Below are 19,087 nucleotides of genomic sequence, written 5' to 3'. Positions count from 1 at the left end.
CCCTGCTTTCTTTTTAAGTTATTATACTTGTATCCTGAATCGTGCCCCTTGACCTGAAATGCACTGCATAGCTAATTTGTACAGAATAGAGATAACAAGAACTATACTTCTGGATTAAGGAGTTACACCATACCTCTGGAAGCCACATACAGATTCACTAAAATGGTAAAATACTTTGTCTATTAAGGTAGTGACATGTTCGGTATCATGAGGTAACAATATCAGTATCAACATTCTCCTGAGCTTAATCATCTCAGACAAAGTTTCCACACACACATATCAAACTAGAGACATTATTTGCGTTGACACTGTTGCAGTTAGGAGAGTGATTTATTTATTGTTTTTTTTATGTATGTAAAACTAATCTATGTGATGACCTACACTTCACCACACAACAAACGTTTACATATGTTGCGGATTTTGGACATTTTCAGTCCATATAGTACTGGGGTAAAGAGAGGCTGGCATGTGAGAAAGTACAATGATAATAAAATGCGCAACATATTGGGTACACTGCTCATATCAAATCTGCTCTGTAATATTTGAAAACAACAACCAAAAGAAAAGTTAAGCAGAGAAGCAAGGTGAGGTGTGCAAGTACTGACAGCTTTTTGTCTAGTCTGTTTGGAACCAGAAAAACAAACCTTGAGAATCTTCATGTAAGTGTAAAGAATTAAAATTAGGGGAATGATGATTGAGATAACAGTGTAAATGAGTCCATAAATGTTATGAAGTCTGGTGTCAGAACATGCCAGTTTAACAACAGAGTAGTTTCCACAGTAAACTTTGTCAATGATGTTCCCACACAGCTGTAAAGGTGCACTCAAAGATACCAAAATAACAATAGTAAGAAAAGGGAATAACCATGTTACACCAATAAGGATGGCAACCTTTGCAGATGTCATACGTGTGTTATATTGTAGAGGATAACAGATAGCAAGATATCTGTCATAAGACATGATGGCTAAATTTAAAAATTCTACACACACATAAGAGTACACACAGAAAATCTGAAGGAAACAAAATGAAGCAGAAACAGTGTGAATGTCAGAGAGAATCTGAACCAGAAGCATTGGAAACAACCCTGTACTACCATACAGTTCATTTACAAACAGGCTGCACAGAAATATGTACATAGGTTCATGTAAGCTTCTGTTCATACAGATAATCACAATGAGCAAAAGATTGGCACTGATAATTAATATATACAAAGACATAATGATCACAAAATATAAATATTTGAAAACCCCAGTGTCAAAGTAGGCACTTAGTGTGAAATATGAAACCTGTGTAGCGTTTATCATCATCATCCTCCTAGTTCATAAAACAATCACAACACTTGTTCTTGTATGAAGCAACCACGGACCATGTGCAGCTGAGGCATCAAACACCCAGAATTCGGACAACAGGAAAGAAATTCAATATCAAGAAAATGACTTTGAAATATGAAACAAATTTACCATTCCCCAGTTGTTCTGTATAATGCTCAGGTAAGACATTGTCTGAACATTCACCTGTCAGACTGAATCCCTCCAAACAAGCTGAAACTGTGCTTCTGCTTCTTATAGCCTTTTCAAGAGTTGGAATGCCCACAACAGCATACTGACAACCAATAGGTCTTTGATAATGATGTCATAACACTGCATTATGCAATAACTGGAGAGTACATTTTCACTTCATTATGTAATAATCTGCCACATTGTGTAATGAAGAGCCTGAACCCAATATGTAATACATTTCACACATTTTGTAATAAATTATTACATATTGTGGTGGCTGTTACAAAATGTGTGTTATTATAATATGTGCTGTTGCCTGAACAAAGAGCAACTGCTTATTGGTTCGGATTCCATCCCTAGGAAACACCTACAGAAACTAAACTAAAATACTTCAGGGATCAGGGTTCAACTCAAAATGACTTTATTAGGTATTTGCATTTCTTTATTTCTTTTAAAGACCTGCTCAGAGGATGTTAGAGATACTCAGACAAAGGTATGAATGGTGAGACTGTCTGGAGGAAGCATAGCACCAGACAGCAGAAGCCCACAGTTCACCACCAACAGGTTCATGTGTCCAATAAATTTTCCCTACTCAGCGACACACCCACTGAGAAACCAACTCTGGTTATTGGCAGCTCAATAGTTAGGAACGTGAATTTAGCGAAGCCAGTGGCCACAGTTAAATGTATCCCTGGGGCCAGAGCGGGCGACATCCAATCATATTTAAAACTGCTGGCTAAAAATAAACGTAAATATAGTAACATAGTTATTCAGGTTGGCGGTAATGACACCTGATTACGCCAATCGGAGGTCACTAAGATTAATGTGGAGTCGGTGTGCAGATATACTAAAACAATGTCGGACTCCGTAGTTTTCTCTGGACCCCTGCCCAATGTGACCAGTGATGACATGTATAGCCACATGTCGTCATTCCACCGCTGGCTATGTCCAGCAAACGATGTGGGCTTCATTGATAACTGGCAGCCTTTTTCTTCTTCTTCTTCTTCTTCTTCTTTCTGTCCTTGCTCTCAACGAAGGCGGACGCATCTCTCTCTCCCTCCCGTCTCCCTTATCTTTCCTGCTTTGCTTCTCAAGTCTCGTCCTGTCTTGTCTCTAACTTTTAGGAGCCCCTCCCCGCATTGCTCTCCACATTTAAATCATGGAATTAGTCAACTGGTCTCTCAACGCAATTGACAGAATTTTCTCGACGAGAAGCTCGGGTTCGGGGGAACCTGCCTGCCCTGAAGGAACGTTTGCCGCTGGTTACACGATGGACTCCTGGGAGAAGTGGAGGGTCGTGTGCCTGGCGATTCTTTCCGTAGAGGACATCGAGGATCTCTACATATTCGGAACCATGATATCAGGCTATCTGCTGATTGGATTAGGCATTGCCCTGGTGTATCGGAAAATTCGGAAGACGGTGTCAGCAGTCCAAAGCAGTGTCAGCAGTCCAAAGCCCCATGAAGCTGCCTGACATGAGCAGAGCTGTTAACGCTCAGACTGTGGGTATAAACCGCAACATGGAAAACACCTTGGAAAGAGCTGTCAGTGCACTGACGGTGGTTATACACCGCAACATGGAAAACATCTTGGATAGAGCTGTAAATGCTCAGACTGTGGTCATTAACCGCAACATGGACTACTCGCCCTAACCCAAACAATCATAATCTAATCTGCATTCCGGCCCTCAGTAGCACCGGCCTTGGCCAAGGCCGCTGCTGGAACAACTCCTCCAGGAGATCGCTGCAGTGAGACGCTCTGCCCTATTCCTCCCTCCCTTCCCTCACAGACAACTGTTGATAGTTGACTCTGTTTAGGACCCGATAAGGCTGCGCCGATGCTGACTGCGCCGCGGCTGCCTGTCTGCGCTGGTACGCCTCCACCCCCCTTTCCCACCTCCCTTGTTGCAAGTTGTTTTGAGTTTTTATGTTGTAAAGTGTGATGTGCTTATGTTGCTGAGGTTTTTTTTCCCAGTCCCACACTGTACTCCCCTACAGGAGCAGAGTCTGGGAGCAGCTTTTTTTTCTCCTACCCTCTCCTCTTGTTTTTCTCTCCCTTTTCCTCCCCCCCTACAAGTAATTTCCCCACGGGGATTATTAAAGTATTTCTGATTCTGATTCTGATTCTGATTTTTGGGGAAAACCTGGTCTGATTAGGAGAGACGGCATCCATCCCACTTTGGATGGAGCAGCTCTCTTATCTAGAAATATGGCGAAGTTTATCTCTAAAACCTGACCTGTCCAGAGTTAGGACCAGGAAGCAGAGCTGCTGTCTTACACACTTCTCTGCGCTTCCATTACTACAGTCACCCACCCAAAACCCCATAGAGACTGTGTCTGTCCCCCGACCACCTAAATTATTTAAAGAAATAAAAACAGTTCAACATAAAAATCTAATAAAATTAAAACTAACTCCTCAGTAGCACAAAATAAGAGAATTAAATGTGGACTGTTAAATATCAGGTCTCTGTCCTCTAAAGCTGTTTTAGTGAATGAATTAATATCAGATTATGATATTGATTTACTTTGTCTTACTGAGACCTGGTTGTCCCACGAGGAGTATGTTTGCCTAAATGAATCCTCCTCACCTATAAAGCTCTTCATGGTCAGGCCCCTTCATATCTTAAAGAGCTCATAGTACCCTATTACCCCTCTAGAACACTACGTTCTCTGAATGCTGGGCTACTTGTGGTTCCTATAGTCTCTAAAAGTAGAACAGGAGCCAGAGCCTTCAGTTACCAAGCTCCTCTCCTGTGGAACCAGCTTCCAGTTGTGGTTCGGGAGGCAGACACCCTCACCACATTCAAGAGTAGGCTTAAGACATTCCTCTTTGATAAAGCTTATAGTTAGGGCTGGATCAGGTGAGTCCTGAACCATCCCTTAGTTATGCTGCTATAGGCCTAGACTATCGGGGGATTTCCCATGGTGCACTGAGCTACTCTCTTCCTCTCTCTTTCTGCACTCATTCATGTCCCATTAATGCATGTTACTAACTTCACTTCTTCCCCGGAGTTCTTGTGCTTTCTCGTCTCGCAGGTTCTCATGGATCCTGGTGGAGCCTCCTGCCATGGTCCTGCTTGACTGCCATTGCCAATATCACTGATATTATTGTTATTATTATTATTAATATTATTATTACTACAGTTACTATTATTACTACTGTCACTGCTCATTGTCCCCATCGTTGTTGTCGTTGTCATCATCATCTTTTTCATTTTCATCATCATCAGTCACTCGTATTAGTGTAGTTGTTGCCACTGTTGTTGCTGTGCACCTTTGTGTCTCTCTCTCTCTCTCTCTCTCTATATATATATATATATATATATATATATCTCACCCACCCACCTAGAGCCGAAGGGTCTGTCCGAGGATCTGCCTCTTAAAGAAGAAGTGTTTCCTTGCCACTGTCTCCAAGGTCTTGCTCATGGTGGGAACTGCTGGGTCTCTGTAAATAATGTTATAACGAGTTCAGTCTAGACCTGCTCTATTTGAAAAGTGTCCTGAGATAACTTCTGTTATGAATTGGTGCTTTACAAATAAAATTTAATTGAATTGAATTCTATTTCCTCACAATCACGAAAAAAAAGGAAAGTTCAGGACAATTTTTGATCTGAGTGGGCACACGTTTCTGAGACCCCTGTGATCCACAGTGTTGTCTGTGTTGTCCATCAACACCTTTTATAGCTTCGACCTCCTCTAAAAGTTCCTACCAGGGTTAATCATAGAGGTCATGCACACATGGTCCTTTTTGTGTGTGTGTGTGTGTGTGTTTTTTAGAGCTTTTTTTGAGGATGCTAGAGAGGGGACGCTATGCAGCAAAGGGCGGTGGGAATTGAACCCAGGTTGCTGCAGTTAGGCCTTAGTACGTGGGGCACACAGGAGGTCCTGGAAAAACCCTGAACTGGCACCTTAATGGGCACCTCCTTCTCACCAACTCAAGCCCTTTTTAATGATGATCCTGCAATACTGCTGTAAAGAAAATCCATCATTACACTGGATCTGCTTATTTACACTGAATCAAATATGAGCATGAAGCCAGCTCGCCTCAGACCTATACCTTCAAGGCCTTTTTTTTCTGTTTAGGGTATGCGCCACCTATAGACTTGCTGCTGGCCAGCATTTTGTATAGCAACGTCCTTTCAGTGCAACATACAACAACCGTTTCTATGACAATTACAACAAGATGAAGGACATCCAACTGTTCTAAGAAGTATGAAAAAGTTCCTCCAGTCTGAAAAAGCACCAAGAACTGGTGTGAGTAGGAGTGGGTTGTATAAGTACTGCACTGTTTACACTAATGTCTACTGTGTATGTTATATTTTCTGTCTAAACACTAAAAAAGAGATTTGGGGAAATAAATATTTGAATAAGCTCAAACTAGGACAAACATTTGAGTCACAATATGTAGCTAGACCTGCAAGCGGGTATTGACAGGGTCTAAGCCTCCGGTGCAAGCCACAACCAGCATCTGTGGAGGCTGCAAAAGCCAAACCTGCAGGCCCAAACATTAGTTCGGACACTCAATTTTAGAATATTTGACTATTCTGCCACAAAAGTGCCCCCTAGTGGCCAACTTGTGCCTCAGAGAAGCATGTGGAACTACTGAACCAAGAGTTGTGTTAATCAGACAAACCTATGTGAAGATATTAAATCACTTCGTGTTTTGAGTCCAACATAGAGGAAGTTGTTAAACCTTTTGGATTATCAAAATTCTTCACACAACTTTTGATCAGGATGGTCAATAGATCATACATGCAAAGTTTTGTGCAGATAGGAGTTTGAAAAGGGTTTTTCATTTTCTGTGGTTTTGGTTTTTTTTTTATTTATTATTGGTGGAAATGGTGTGGCCTATATAACAAGATGCAGTACAAGTCAGGGACATGTGAATGCAAGGTTTTTGAATGTGCAATGTACTGTTTGGGAGTTAAGGGGGTTTATGACACTGACGCATTGTACAAAGTATCAGCTACTCAAATTTATTTACAAAAATATGTATAATCAAATCCAAAGAGCAACAAATGTCACCCTCCAATGTCCCTCCAAGATATAATAGAAATAAAACACCTAAGTTCGTGTGAGGATGCCACAAAGGTTTTGCAATAAGATAAAAATTTTCATCTTATTGCAAAACCTATGTTATGTTATGAATCAATAATTTGTTTCTGTTTTGAGTTGCTGAGGCTGTAGCAAATCTCTAGACTAACAGTAAGTTGAGGCCTTCACACATTCATCATGAATCTCTGTTTAGTAACTTAAACAGAATGATTCTAAACAAATTGTTTTAGTTTAAATAACTTTAAAAAGGTATTCTGATAAGATAGCCTTAATATACATTTCATAGAATGTGTTGACATTACCTTTACATATACTGTATTTTTTAATGTTTTCAATTGTTATTTGGGTTGAGAAATATCAATGCAATGTATGGTTTACATTGTATGATTAATGATTTATTTGCAGTTCATTTTTCAATAAGTAACATTTCATGTATTTGTTATTTCTTTCTTTTATACATCTCTGTGGAAATGCATTTCATAACACATGATAAGAAAATCTGCAATTTGAAATTGTTATGGGAAACAAAATCTAATCACAGCAGTTGTGCAGCTGAATTTGAAGTGTCATATTTTAGGCCTTAAACAACCACAGACGCATTTTCAATGTCTGGGAAACCCTGAAATCAGAAATCAGTCTACATTTCAGCAAAAACAAGACTTTTACATATAATCCGGATTTTGGACATATTTATACCATACAGTAAAGGATTGAAAACTGGCTGGCATGTAAGCCAATATAATGACAAGAAAATTCTTAAAATATTTGGTAGATTGCTCATATTAAACCTGCTCTGTAATATTTCAAAGCAAGCCCCAAAAGAAAAATTAAGCAGAGAAGCAAGGTGAGGTGTGCATGTACTGACCGCTTTCTGTCTGGTCTGTTTAGAACCAGAAAAACAAATTTTAAGAATCTTTATGTAAGTGTAAAAAATTAGAATTAGAGGGCAAAAGATTGAGACTGAAGTGATAAACAGTCCATAGATATTATTGATTGTGGTATCAGAACATGCCAATTTTACAATAGAGTAATTGTCACAGTACACCTTCTCAATAATGTTCCCACACAGATGTAAAGAGTTACTCAAGGATGTCATTACAATACACAGCAGTAAAGGGCAAACCCATGTTAGAGCAATAAGCATGGCAATTTTGTTAGATGTCATCTGGGTGTTATATTGCAAAGGGCAACAGATAGCAAGGTATCTGTCATAAGACATGACAGTTAAGTTTAAATATTCCACTCCTCCATAACAGAATAAAACCATATTCTGCAGGAAACAAAAGGGAGCAGAAACAGTGTGAATGTCAGAGAGAATCTGAACCAGAAGCATTGGAAACAACCCTGTACTACCATACAGTTCATTTACAAACAGGCTGCACAGAAATATGTACATAGGTTCATGTAAGCTTCTGTTCATACAGATAATCACAATGAGCAAAAGATTGGCACAAACAATTAAAATATATAAAGATATGACTATCATAAAAAATAAGTATTTAAGAATCCCAGTATCAAAGTAGGCAGCAAGTGTGAAATATGAAGCCTGTGTAGAGTTTACCATGATCCTCCTTTTGCTTCTTAAAGCAGTCATAACACTGTTCATAGATGAATTAATTCCACCAAGTTTTACATTTTGTTTTAGTTAAACTTTAAGCTTTTGTTTGGTACTATGTGCAGCTAATGTATTAAATACACTAATAGTATTCAGTCTAAACACAGTAAGGAAAATCATTATCAAGAAACCAATTGAGAGAAATGTTCCAAACTCACCATACCCTTATTAAAAGTCTATATAACATAAGACAGTACAGCCCACAGTTTGTGACGTTGTATGAATCTGTTGACCTGCTGGAGTCAGACTGTGTATGAAACTCTGCTTGTGCTTCTTTTAACTTGATGACCCTGAATTAGACTTACAAGTGTATCCTTTGATATTGCTTACCGTTTGTTTGTAATTGGTTATCATAATTTAAAGGCGTGGCCTGATGCACTTCATGGTCCATAAGTCTCCAATGCAAAAATGTTGTACATACACAAGTGTATCGCATTTGATTCAATTCGACAAACAGGGGGCGCCACAGTAACAATAACATGTTACATCTACATATCTGTTGTTTTGAATAAGATGAAACCTGGTACACAGCTTTTCCATAAGCATGTACACAACATATTGAAGCATGGCACCAATAGCTCCACCTTGTTGGCATTAATAAGAACACACCGTATTTCTCGAATGCATTATTCTATTACCACCAATCTCTCTTGGAGGTATGTTCAGACATGAATGACATTTGACATTTCTAGCTGGGACACTTTCAGAAGCTTGGCCACTGAAGCACATGCATGAAGCTCACAGATGTGACACGTGCCATATGTAAGATTCTGAAACATTTCATTTATTATTTTGATGTATTAATCATTTGATATAAAAATACTATTTCTGGTCAACCATTCAACGACTGGGACAGCATCAACATGAATCCCTTGTGCATCTGAAGTTCGACGATCTCCCTCCCAGCACCATGGCATGACCATCCCTATTATCTGAGTACACCATTCAGTCCCACTTTCACATGGGCACAAACTACAGTCAGAACTTATACTGGAAGGTTGGGCTCAGAAAATAAAATGTGGTAACTATGCTATTACAAATCTTTTGGGTTCAAGAGATTCTGCTGAATTTGGAATGCAAGATGGAGGAAGAATTTTTTCATCCTCCAAATTGACAATAAATAACTGGCAGGTCAGGGTGTACATTGTGTGCAGTATGCAACTGTGTGATCACTGATCATTAACTTATTCCCTGATGAGGGTTAGAACACCACAGCTCTTTATGTCATGAATTCAGTTCACTATTAACTTAATAATGATGTTCAGGCCTGGTACAACAACACAGCCAAATGCTTGCTGATGTAATTGTGCTTGCTCAGGGAATTGTAGGTAGTGTTATATGGAGTACAGTCTAGACCTGGTCTATATGATTTGGTGCTACATTCATTGCATTGTTAGACCTGGACCAGTCTAGCCCTCAGCATTTGTATTTATGTGTCTAAAAACTATGGCTACATTCACACTGCAGGCAAAAGTTTTGCTTAAATGTGACTCAGATCTGTTTTGTTATGACAGTGTGAACAGCACAAACCACATCTGATCTCTATAATTCTTATGTGGCCCACTTTCATATGTGGTCCACATCAGATACAGGTGTGATTTCTTGCAATGTGACCTCATTCATGTGACTTTTAGATGGACATTCATAATGGGGGTGTAGACCATGACCTGTTCACACTGGAATATGATATGGGCCACATTTTAAAGCCAAACAAACAAAATCCAATCAGGGCAATAAATATTAATTGAGCACTAAAGCCTGCAGTGTGAATGTAGCCCATAATATCTTACTCCTTCAACAATGATCTCACATGAACAAAACTAATTCAATTCAGTTCAATTCAATTTTATTTGTATAGCGCCAATTCATAACAGAAGTTATCTCAGGACACTTTTCAAATAGAGCAGGTCTAGACCGAACTCTTTATAACATATACATATACTAATATCAATACACTCAGTGAGTGATTTGATAATGAGGTCAGACTGCTGTTGTGGGCGTCCCCTTGAATTGAAAGGGTTAAAAGAAGCAGAATCAGTGTCCCAGCTCAGTTGGTGGGTCGCAGTGTGGCTTCAACGGGTGAGCAGATCAATGTTAGGATTCATCACAACTTTGACTTTAACTAAGGAAGTTTGAAGTATTTGTGACATTTGTTTTCAATCAGTTGAATCTGACTGGTGTTCATACACTGAGGTGTGTTTATATATTATTGATGTTTTCTTTCACATCAGAAATGTAAACTTGTTAAACTTTCACACAGTTGTGAGAAAATGTTGGATACAGTAGTTACTGTGATATGTAAATCCACTGAACAGTGTTGATAATTGCTTTAAGAACCAAAAGGAGGATGATGTTAAATGCCACAAAGGTTTCATATTTCACACTTGGTGCCTACTTTGACACTGGAACCTTTAAATACTTATATTTCTTGATTGTTCTTACTTTTTATATTTTAATTGTTTGTGCCAATCTTTTGCTCATTGTGATTATCTGTATGAACAGAAGCTTACATGAACCTATGTACATATTTCTGTGCAGCCTGTTTGTAAATGAACTGTATGGTAGTACAGGGTTGTTTCCAATGCTTCTGGTTCAGATTCTCTCTGACATTCACACTGTTTCTGCTTCATTTTGTTTCCTGCAGATTTACTGTTTGTACTCGTATGGAGGTGTAGAATTTTTGACCTTAGCCGTCATGTCTTATGACAGATATCTTGCTATCTGTTATCCTCTACAATATAACACACGTATGACATTTAACAAGATTGCTATCCTTACTGCTGTAATATGGTTCTACCCTTTTCTTATCAATACTCTCATAGTGGCTGGTTTGACTCTCCCTTTACAGCTGTGTGGGAACATCATTAACAAAGTGTACTGTGACAACTATTATGTTGTCAAATTGGCATGTTCTGACACAACAGTTAATAACATCTTTGGACTTTGTCACATGTTTACAGTAATCTTTGGTCTCATAATTCTAATTATTTACACTTACATAAGGATCCTTAAAGTTTGTTTTTCTGGTTCCAAACAGACCAGACAGAAAGCTGTCAGTACCTGCACACCTCACCTTGTTTCTCTGCTCAACTTTTCTTGTGGCTGTTTCTTTGAAATAGTGCAGAGCAGGTTTATTATAAACAATTTACCCAACATTTTGCGCATTTTTTTGTCTTTATACTGGCTGACATGCCAACCACTCTTTAACCCTTTATTGTATGGACTGAAAATGTCCAAAATACGCATTGCATATAAATGTTTACTCTTTGGAGAAAAAAATTAATACAAATGTCTTATATGTATGTTATATGTTAACAGATTTGCAACAGAATAAAAATAAATACATTAAATAAATGAGATATTTGTTTGATAATACTACTGTCTAGTGTAACTGTGTGTGAAGATACAAGAGAATAACAACAATCGCACAAATACTGCGCGATAAAACCAAACAATCAGTTTTATAAAAAACGAAAGAAGCAGCAAATAGCAAGAACAGGTGTGCCAGGACTCTCAAACTCACATTGTCTTTGGGCCACTCCATAGGAGGGATACGTTTAAGTACTACAAGAAAGGGCAATATTCTGAAAATATTTCCATCATACATAACAAAAAATGCAAACAGCAGTTTCTATACATTTTTATATCATATTTGTTGTTCGCAACCAAACAAATGAAAGCCCAAAATCTGCTCTCTTCTTAATCCTTTGCACACATTTGCAACTTTGACATTATTTTGCCTCAAACGAAGTACAGATTTGTGTTTTTTTATAATTGTATATGAAGGGAACTAGAAAAAAATAGAAAAATAAAATATCAATCCTCCAGGCTGGATTACATTATATTTTGATATCATGTCGCAGACTTTAGGGAGAGGAATGGAGGACTTAAAATGGCCCCAGGTCAGCAGTTTGTTATCACTGAGGTATGCTAAGAACAATAGGATATGTGAAAGATAGAATAGAGCAAAGGAAGGAATAATAACAATAAAATATGTATAGGATACAAGGAACAGTTAAACAGTTGATAATTAAAGTCAATTCACACTTCATTCACGTCATTTAAAAATGTTCACTGAGATTTTCTGTCATTTATGATGGAATGCTGTAATTTACCTGTTGTACTGTAAGGGGCACAGATCTTTCCAGGTCCAAAAACAAACAAAGATGAAGATCCGCCAGAAACGAGGAGGGGTTCAAATTTTTATGCATCACCAAAGATGCTGCAGAATCCCTGCATCTGAATCAGAAAAATTCAGATGCCCATGAAGTAGTTAATGATTGTGCAAGCCTTGGAGTTGTTGATGGACTACAACATGCTGGGAGATTTGAGGAAACGTTGACACTAAAATTTCTCATCCATATCGCAGATGTGTCAGGGGTAGACAGATAACCCGTGGACTTGGGAAAAGCAGAAACCAGCAAATAGATATTCAGATGTCAACCTGTGGATTGTGACAGTTATGATAGTTCAGACACAGAGTGGAGGCCTAGGTCTCGTTCTCTGTTCCCTTTGCCAGACGTGCCAGAGATAATGATAATTTAGATAGGGTTTTAATTCAGTTTGACTGTATGTTTCTTAGACTGTACAATAATTCAATGTTAACATATATATGTATATCACATTAAATATATACATATATGTATATATTTAATGTGATAAGTATCTGTTAAATGCATACAAATGTGAGAAGTTAAAATAGAAATAATTTATATCTCATTCTGTTCACATAACCAAACTTACAGTACCAATAAAGCTGATTCTGATTTTTGTGTGTACAGATTTGAATTCAAATTTGTGAATTTTGATTGACACAAATTGCTCAGGCTCACAAGTTTTTTAAAGTATCTTAATCAGCTCCAAGAGTTGTGTGTCACAGCCACTGCTGCAGCTCCAGCTGCTGACTGTGTTGGTGAGAGATTAAATCAACAGTCAAATTAAAATAAGTAACTTCCAGTTGTTTTTACATCACCTGCATGCACCTGTCCCTTTCAGGGAACTGAAGTAACTTTGTCACATAACACAGTCGGCACATCCTTGGTATAGCTGAGCCACTGGGCCAAACAATTTCACCTAAACGCATGTACACATGCTGATTCTGTGGCACTTGAAGCAAAAACCTATTGCTTGCTCCTTAAAATATAAATAATGCTAAGTTTGACATAATTAATCAATATGTAATTTCTGTCAATAGGTGGTCTCATAAAATCAATAAGAAAAGAGGAGTTCTGATGAGGTGGTGAAGCAGCATGGGATCATGGGAGTTGTTGTCTTCACCACCATTGGCGTCATTGCAGTCAGCTTCTCCCGGTTAGGATTCCTTCAGTGTTCATGGTTCAGGAGGTTTCTACCGGGAGCCCAATGATCCACAGAGGTCTCCTCCTCTCCAACACAAACAGACCCGCTGATTAAAACCACTAAACACACTGAATAAAGCAGTTCCACCTTAAACACACTGAATAAAGCAGTTCCACCTTAACAATCACTGCTTCTCCCACGCTGTTGGACAGACAAAGGACGTCCCGGAGGGGCTGCGAGCCGAGCTGCTGCTAACGTTAGCTCAGCTTGTTTCTCTGATAACTTAAGATCCAGACGTCCGATGACTAAAATCCTTCATCCGGTTCAAATCTAGAGTTAAAAAGCACCAAGATCTAAACAGTGGATGGTAACAATGTGGCTTCAGACTGGATCAACAGTCAATGTATGACAGCTTCTGGCAGACAACCACAACACTGACGCAGGCACAAAGGGGATATGACGCCATCGACAGGCGACGGTGAAACGCAGCGTTACCTGAATAAAATGACAGATTTTCTCTGTAAGTTCTTCTACTAGTTCAGGCAACTCGAGCTGCGCTGATTACACACATGACATGCCTTATTCCATAATCACTAACCAAGCGCTCCCCTCCAATCTGGCAGGCTATTTAAATTGCACAATTTCCCAGCACTCCCTCTGCTCTGTCAATGCCGCTGTTGCCCTGCATCCATATTGCTGCTGCTGCTGCTGCTGCCTGCTGCGCTGTAAGCTTTCTCAGTTATTGATTTATCTGACCATTATTGTAAATGCGACTGTCATCCTACCTTTCGGCTTTATTTTAACTTTGTTTATTTGTTGGTTCAGTCTTTTTGTTTGTTTTTTGAATTAATCACAATCCGTGAATAACCATGAGACAATGGCTGGACTAAGTTTTGCTACTTTTCTCCGAATTCTTCTGTTACTTTTTTTACTTTTGGTAACAGAGAACTCTGCCGGTAGTAGTGGGGACATTGTTTACACGCGTGAACAGCTGATTGCGCTGGGTAAGCCTGTGCTGCTGCCCGTAGACAGACCTGCGGTCCCGCAGGAGTTACGGAGGAGACCGTCAGGGTTGCAGGGCTGGAACCAAACGGAGGGAGAAAAGAAGAAGACACAAGCCAGCGGTCCCAGCGATTATAATGGGAAACGTGAGGTCTTTGGGGAATAAGATGGACAACTTTCAGCGCTGGTGAAGACCCAGAGGGAATACCACGAGTGTAGCTTATTTTGCTTCAGTGAAACTTGGCTGCACTCGCACACCCCGGACAGCAGCGTTGAGGTTCCCGGTTACAGTTTGGTACGTGGAGACAGAGACTGTTCCAAAAGTCGGAAGAAGAAGGGTGGCGGGCTTGCACTGTATGTGAGTGAGAGGTGGTGCAATCCTGGACATGTCAGTGTGAAGGAAAGTCTCTGTACCCCGGACATTGAAATGCTGGCTGTGGGAATGCGCCCGTATTATTTGCCTAGGGAGTTCACGTCCACCATTGTTATCGCTGTCTACATCCCCCCGTCAGCTGATGCAGTGGTGGCCTGTGAAGTCATCAGCTCCACCACCGCTAAACTGCAGACTGAACATCCGGATGCGTTCATGGTCATTACAGGTGATTTTAATAATGCCTCACTGAACAACACTTTAAATAACTTCCATCAATATGTTGACTGCCCAACCAGAGACAATAAAACATTGGATTTATTATATGCTAATGCCATGGACGCATTTGACGCCACAGCCCTCCCCCCCTTGGCAGGTCAGACCACAACCTGGTTATGATGACTCCCAAGTATGTCCCTCTTGTGAGAAGGCAGCCTTTGCACACCAGGACAGTGAGGAGGTGGACACAGGAGACCGCTGAGGCACTGCAGGACTGCTTCGAGTCGACAGACTGGGATGTACTCTGTGAGCCACATGGGGAGGACATCAATAAGATGACACTGCATTACAGATTATATTAAGGACACCACTATGCCACCCCAGACCGTTCACTGCTTCTCCAATAACAAGGCCTGGATTACCAGTGACCTGAAGGCACTCCTGAGCAAGAAGAAGAAGGCTTTCAGGTCGGGAGACAGAGAGGAGCAGAGGAGAGTGCAGCACGAACTCCGAGAGATGCTGAGGACGTGCAAGGACTACAGGAGAAAGCTGGAGGCCAAACTCCAACAGAACAGTGTAAGGGATGTGTGGGCGGGCATGAAGCACATCACAGGGATGAAGGGGAAAGACAGGCAGACATCTGGGAGCCTGGATAGAGCCAATCAGTAAAACCAGTTTTTCAACAGGTTTAGCTCACCTGCTGCTACCCCTCCGACAACCCCAGCCCCCCACACACTCACACTGTCCCAAATGGCTCGACCCTCCCCCCAGCATTCTCCTGTACAACACCTCTCCATCTGCCCCCCTTCCACCCCCCTCACCCCCTCCTCCTCCTCCACTGATGACATCATCTGCCCCCCCACCCCCTCGTCCTCCTCCACTGATGACATCTGCACCAACCCCCGCCCAACGGTGACTACAGGCCAGGTAAAGACTGCATCAGTGAAAGGCTGCAGGCCCTGATGGCATCTCACCCAGGATCCTGAAGACCTGTGCCAGCCAGCTGTCCCCTGTACTGGGACATCTGTACAACCTGAGCCTGAGTCAGGAGAAAGTCCCGTTGCTGTGGAAGACCTCCTGCTTGGTCCCAGTCCCCAAGAAGTCGAGGCCGCTTCACCCGCAAACGACTCATCTGCGGGCCCGTGCACCGCACCCTGGAAGAGCTGTATGCTCGCTACATCTCAGTTCCATTCGGCCTTAACCATGAAGAGCTCTTCAGTTACCTCTCGGCCCAGTCAAATTCTAACAGGTAATCTGTTTCTCGCTCAGCAATTAATAAAATAATACATTCATATGAACAAATACATATTGACAGGCTTAAGGAAGTAATAGAGAAATAGATGGGGAAGGAAATAAACAACAAATAAATAAAATAACAAATGAAAATGACGTTGTTGATGGTAGTGATGATGATGATGATGATTGCGATGTAATGGTCATTGTAATGGTGATTTAAGATAATAATTATAATGATTGTGGTGGTTATTCTTCTTCTTCTTATTATTATTATTATTATTATTATTATTATGTAATGTGGTTCTGATCTGCTTACAAAAGATTTGCGGATTGTGGAGATTTTCCATAGTTTTGGAAGATAGTAATCCAGATGTCAGAACGCAGCGTCGCTTTTGGCGTCTTTAGAAACTCCATATGTTAAGTTATGTGCAAGGTAGAGAGGAGCTTGATACCTTGGCTGTAATATCAGTACTTGTCTCTCTATGGTGGCTCTCTTTTAGGAGTATCATAAGTCCTCTGCCAAAGCTGCAATGTACATTCAGAATTCAGTCAGAACTAGATGGGGTATATAGTTGTCTTGCCACTATCGGCAGACATTTTACAGGTTATAAAACGCTAGTCTGCTATGTCTCGATGCTGAGACAAGACCTGAGGGCCTGAGTATTAACAGCCTGGTTCTCCTGGTTATTCGTTCCACTAAGGCATTTTAAACATATTCTTATTATGAAAATATAAGGATTAACTAGCTGGAATCTAAAATAGCCGATAGTTGGTTACTGTTAACAACTTGACACGGTTGCTTTTTACATTTTCCAGTTTTAGTGATGTTTGATAAAAAGTAATAAAGAAAAAAAATTAAAATTGACACAAATTATGTCAGTTAACTCAGCTTTAGTTTAAAACAAAGTTAATTTTAGTGGCTAAATGGCTGTTAGCATCATCACAAACATTATCTAACAACTTCCCTATGTTCAAGAAGTGCTCTGCAAGGACTGGCAAATCTCAGCCGCAGTTAAAATCCATGCTAATTTCTGTAAATCAGCCTCCAATAGCAGGTCTATGTGTAACAGATGTGGGTAGGGCATGAAAGGAGACAACTCAGTTACTTGTTTTCCAGCATTTATTTGCTCCTGCAGAAGACATTAATGCACATTAATTGCCTTCTGGTCTTTTTCTGCACCTCTGTTCCCTCAACATGCAAGGCGGCACTGTGCAGATTTCATTCCTTTTTTTTCTCAAATTACATACAAATACATTAATTTAACATTACAGTATATACTCAGCTCAGTGTGCACATTACTAGCCAAGAGCTTTTTAAATTGACAGGAAAACATATAACCTTAAACAACAAGTCTCCTCAAAACCAGGAGACACGATATAAAAAATGGAAAACAGTGACCCCTGGTGGGCAAATTAAAACAGTGCGTGGATGAGAACGACTAAACAGAGACAACTAAATTATCACATTTAGCAAAGAAAAGTCCATACCTGCAGAAGACAGTAATGCACATTAATTGCCTTCTGGTCTTTTTCTGCACCTCTGTTCCTAAACAGGCAAAATAACAGAGTTTACACTAAGAAATGGATGCTACGGTCTCTGAAGCGGTACTTTGTTTACAAGACACAGGGCGGTCTGCTGCATTACAAATGGCGCCCAGTGAGTTGAAAACACCTACAAAACTTATAGTAATGGTCAAAACAGCACAGCAGCATTTCTCCACACAACTTACCCTCAACATGCAAGGCGGCACTGTGAGGGTCAGTCGGGGCTAAGGAAGCTTAGAATGTACAGAAAAGGTGACGCAAAGCAAAGTAATTTCCACAGGAAACATTAATAAAAATAACGGTAAATTAAAATAAAGATAAAAAATAAGATGAAATTCACACATACTCAACAATCATTAAATGATAAATAAAATTGACAAATACAAACTGGAAATAAGAATTGATAAAGTGCATTTTTAACTCTGTTACATATGCTAGCTCCCAAAAGTGACCAATGTCTGTAAAAATCTGCAGTTGTCTATTCCAGAGCAAGAAGTAGTAAAGGATCTTCTTTTTGAAGAGGTTATTAAGGATACATGTTAGGTCGTTGTTAAAATCGCCCTTCTCCTTCTTCAGAGTATATTCGTAGGTGTTTCCACAAGCAACAAAAACAGAACGTCTTATCATTGTTTTCTCAGCTCCTCGTGATCTTCCATTCCGAACATATATGGCTTAATTTCTCAAGAGCCGTTTTCCCTCTATGCTTTGTAGAATGTGCAGTACCCAGAGGTTTGTGTATAGCTGGGAAAAGCAGACATTGGATGCCTTCAAAGTCATACCACTTTACCCTTGGCATGGCATTTTTTCAGTGTAGATGGTTTTCTAATTGTATGTTTCTGTTAAACTGGCTTTCGGTTGCCGCAGAAGCCCTTCTTGACTGAAGCAGTTTGCTGGATTCTCTACACACTTGCAAACTCCGTTTCGTCTTGCATCTTCTAGATGATTTTCTAGTAGCTGACTTATCCTCGTCCCTGCCAGCCTGCAGTATCTCTACAGTCCGAAGCTTTTCCAGGAGTTAGGAGTACCGCTTTCCAAAGAGAAACTGTAGACCCTTCTATGCGTTTGGGATTTCTTCGCATAACCCTTGATAGTGTGCTCATGCAAGCGTCTCTGCAACAAGACAAGCTGTCTCGCATCAGAACAGCCATCAAATCTGGTCTGCCGCCCCATTTCTCCTTAGAACAATTTCTCTAACTTTGCTATGTGCTTTCTCCCCCAAGGTCGTCCATATCACGTTCCTGGGTCTGGC

At 40.2% G+C, this 19,087-nt stretch overlaps 3 protein-coding genes across 3 annotated transcripts; 1 reads left to right on the top strand and 2 right to left on the bottom strand.

Moving 5' to 3' along the window:
* Positions 1 to 311: 311 nt before the first annotated feature.
* LOC127362818 (olfactory receptor 11A1-like) lies at positions 312 to 1,527 on the bottom strand. Its single transcript, XM_051399063.1, has one exon. The coding sequence runs from the start codon at positions 1,308 to 1,310 to the stop codon at positions 378 to 380; it is 933 nt and encodes a 310-aa protein (XP_051255023.1). The 5' UTR covers positions 1,311 to 1,527; the 3' UTR covers positions 312 to 377.
* Positions 1,528 to 6,926: 5,399 nt separating this feature from the next.
* LOC127362807 (olfactory receptor 10A6-like) lies at positions 6,927 to 8,449 on the bottom strand. The gene has a single exon (XM_051399052.1). It carries the CDS (start codon positions 8,157 to 8,159, stop codon positions 7,191 to 7,193), a length of 969 nt encoding a protein of 322 aa, XP_051255012.1. The 5' UTR covers positions 8,160 to 8,449; the 3' UTR covers positions 6,927 to 7,190.
* A 1,581-nt stretch (positions 8,450 to 10,030) lies between these two features.
* Positions 10,031 to 11,525, top strand: LOC127362814 (olfactory receptor 4D1-like). The gene has a single exon (XM_051399060.1). It carries the CDS (start codon positions 10,516 to 10,518, stop codon positions 11,449 to 11,451), a length of 936 nt encoding a protein of 311 aa, XP_051255020.1. The 5' UTR covers positions 10,031 to 10,515; the 3' UTR covers positions 11,452 to 11,525.
* Positions 11,526 to 19,087: the final 7,562 nt, after the last annotated feature.

This window comes from Dicentrarchus labrax, unplaced genomic scaffold, assembly GCF_905237075.1.
Source record: "Dicentrarchus labrax unplaced genomic scaffold, dlabrax2021, whole genome shotgun sequence".
NCBI classification, from domain to species: domain Eukaryota; kingdom Metazoa; phylum Chordata; class Actinopteri; family Moronidae; genus Dicentrarchus; species Dicentrarchus labrax.
The sequence above is the reverse complement of the archived record's forward strand: the minus strand, read 5'-3'. Positions and strand labels throughout refer to the sequence as shown.

Excerpts from the sequence above, each read along its gene's own strand:
- LOC127362814 (XM_051399060.1), top strand. The coding sequence starts at position 10,516 with ATGATGTTAAATGCCACAAAGGTTTCATATTTCACACTTGGTGCCTAC.
- LOC127362818 (XM_051399063.1), bottom strand. The coding sequence starts at position 1,310 with ATGATGATGATAAACGCTACACAGGTTTCATATTTCACACTAAGTGCC.
- LOC127362807 (XM_051399052.1), bottom strand. The coding sequence starts at position 8,159 with ATGAACAGTGTTATGACTGCTTTAAGAAGCAAAAGGAGGATCATGGTA.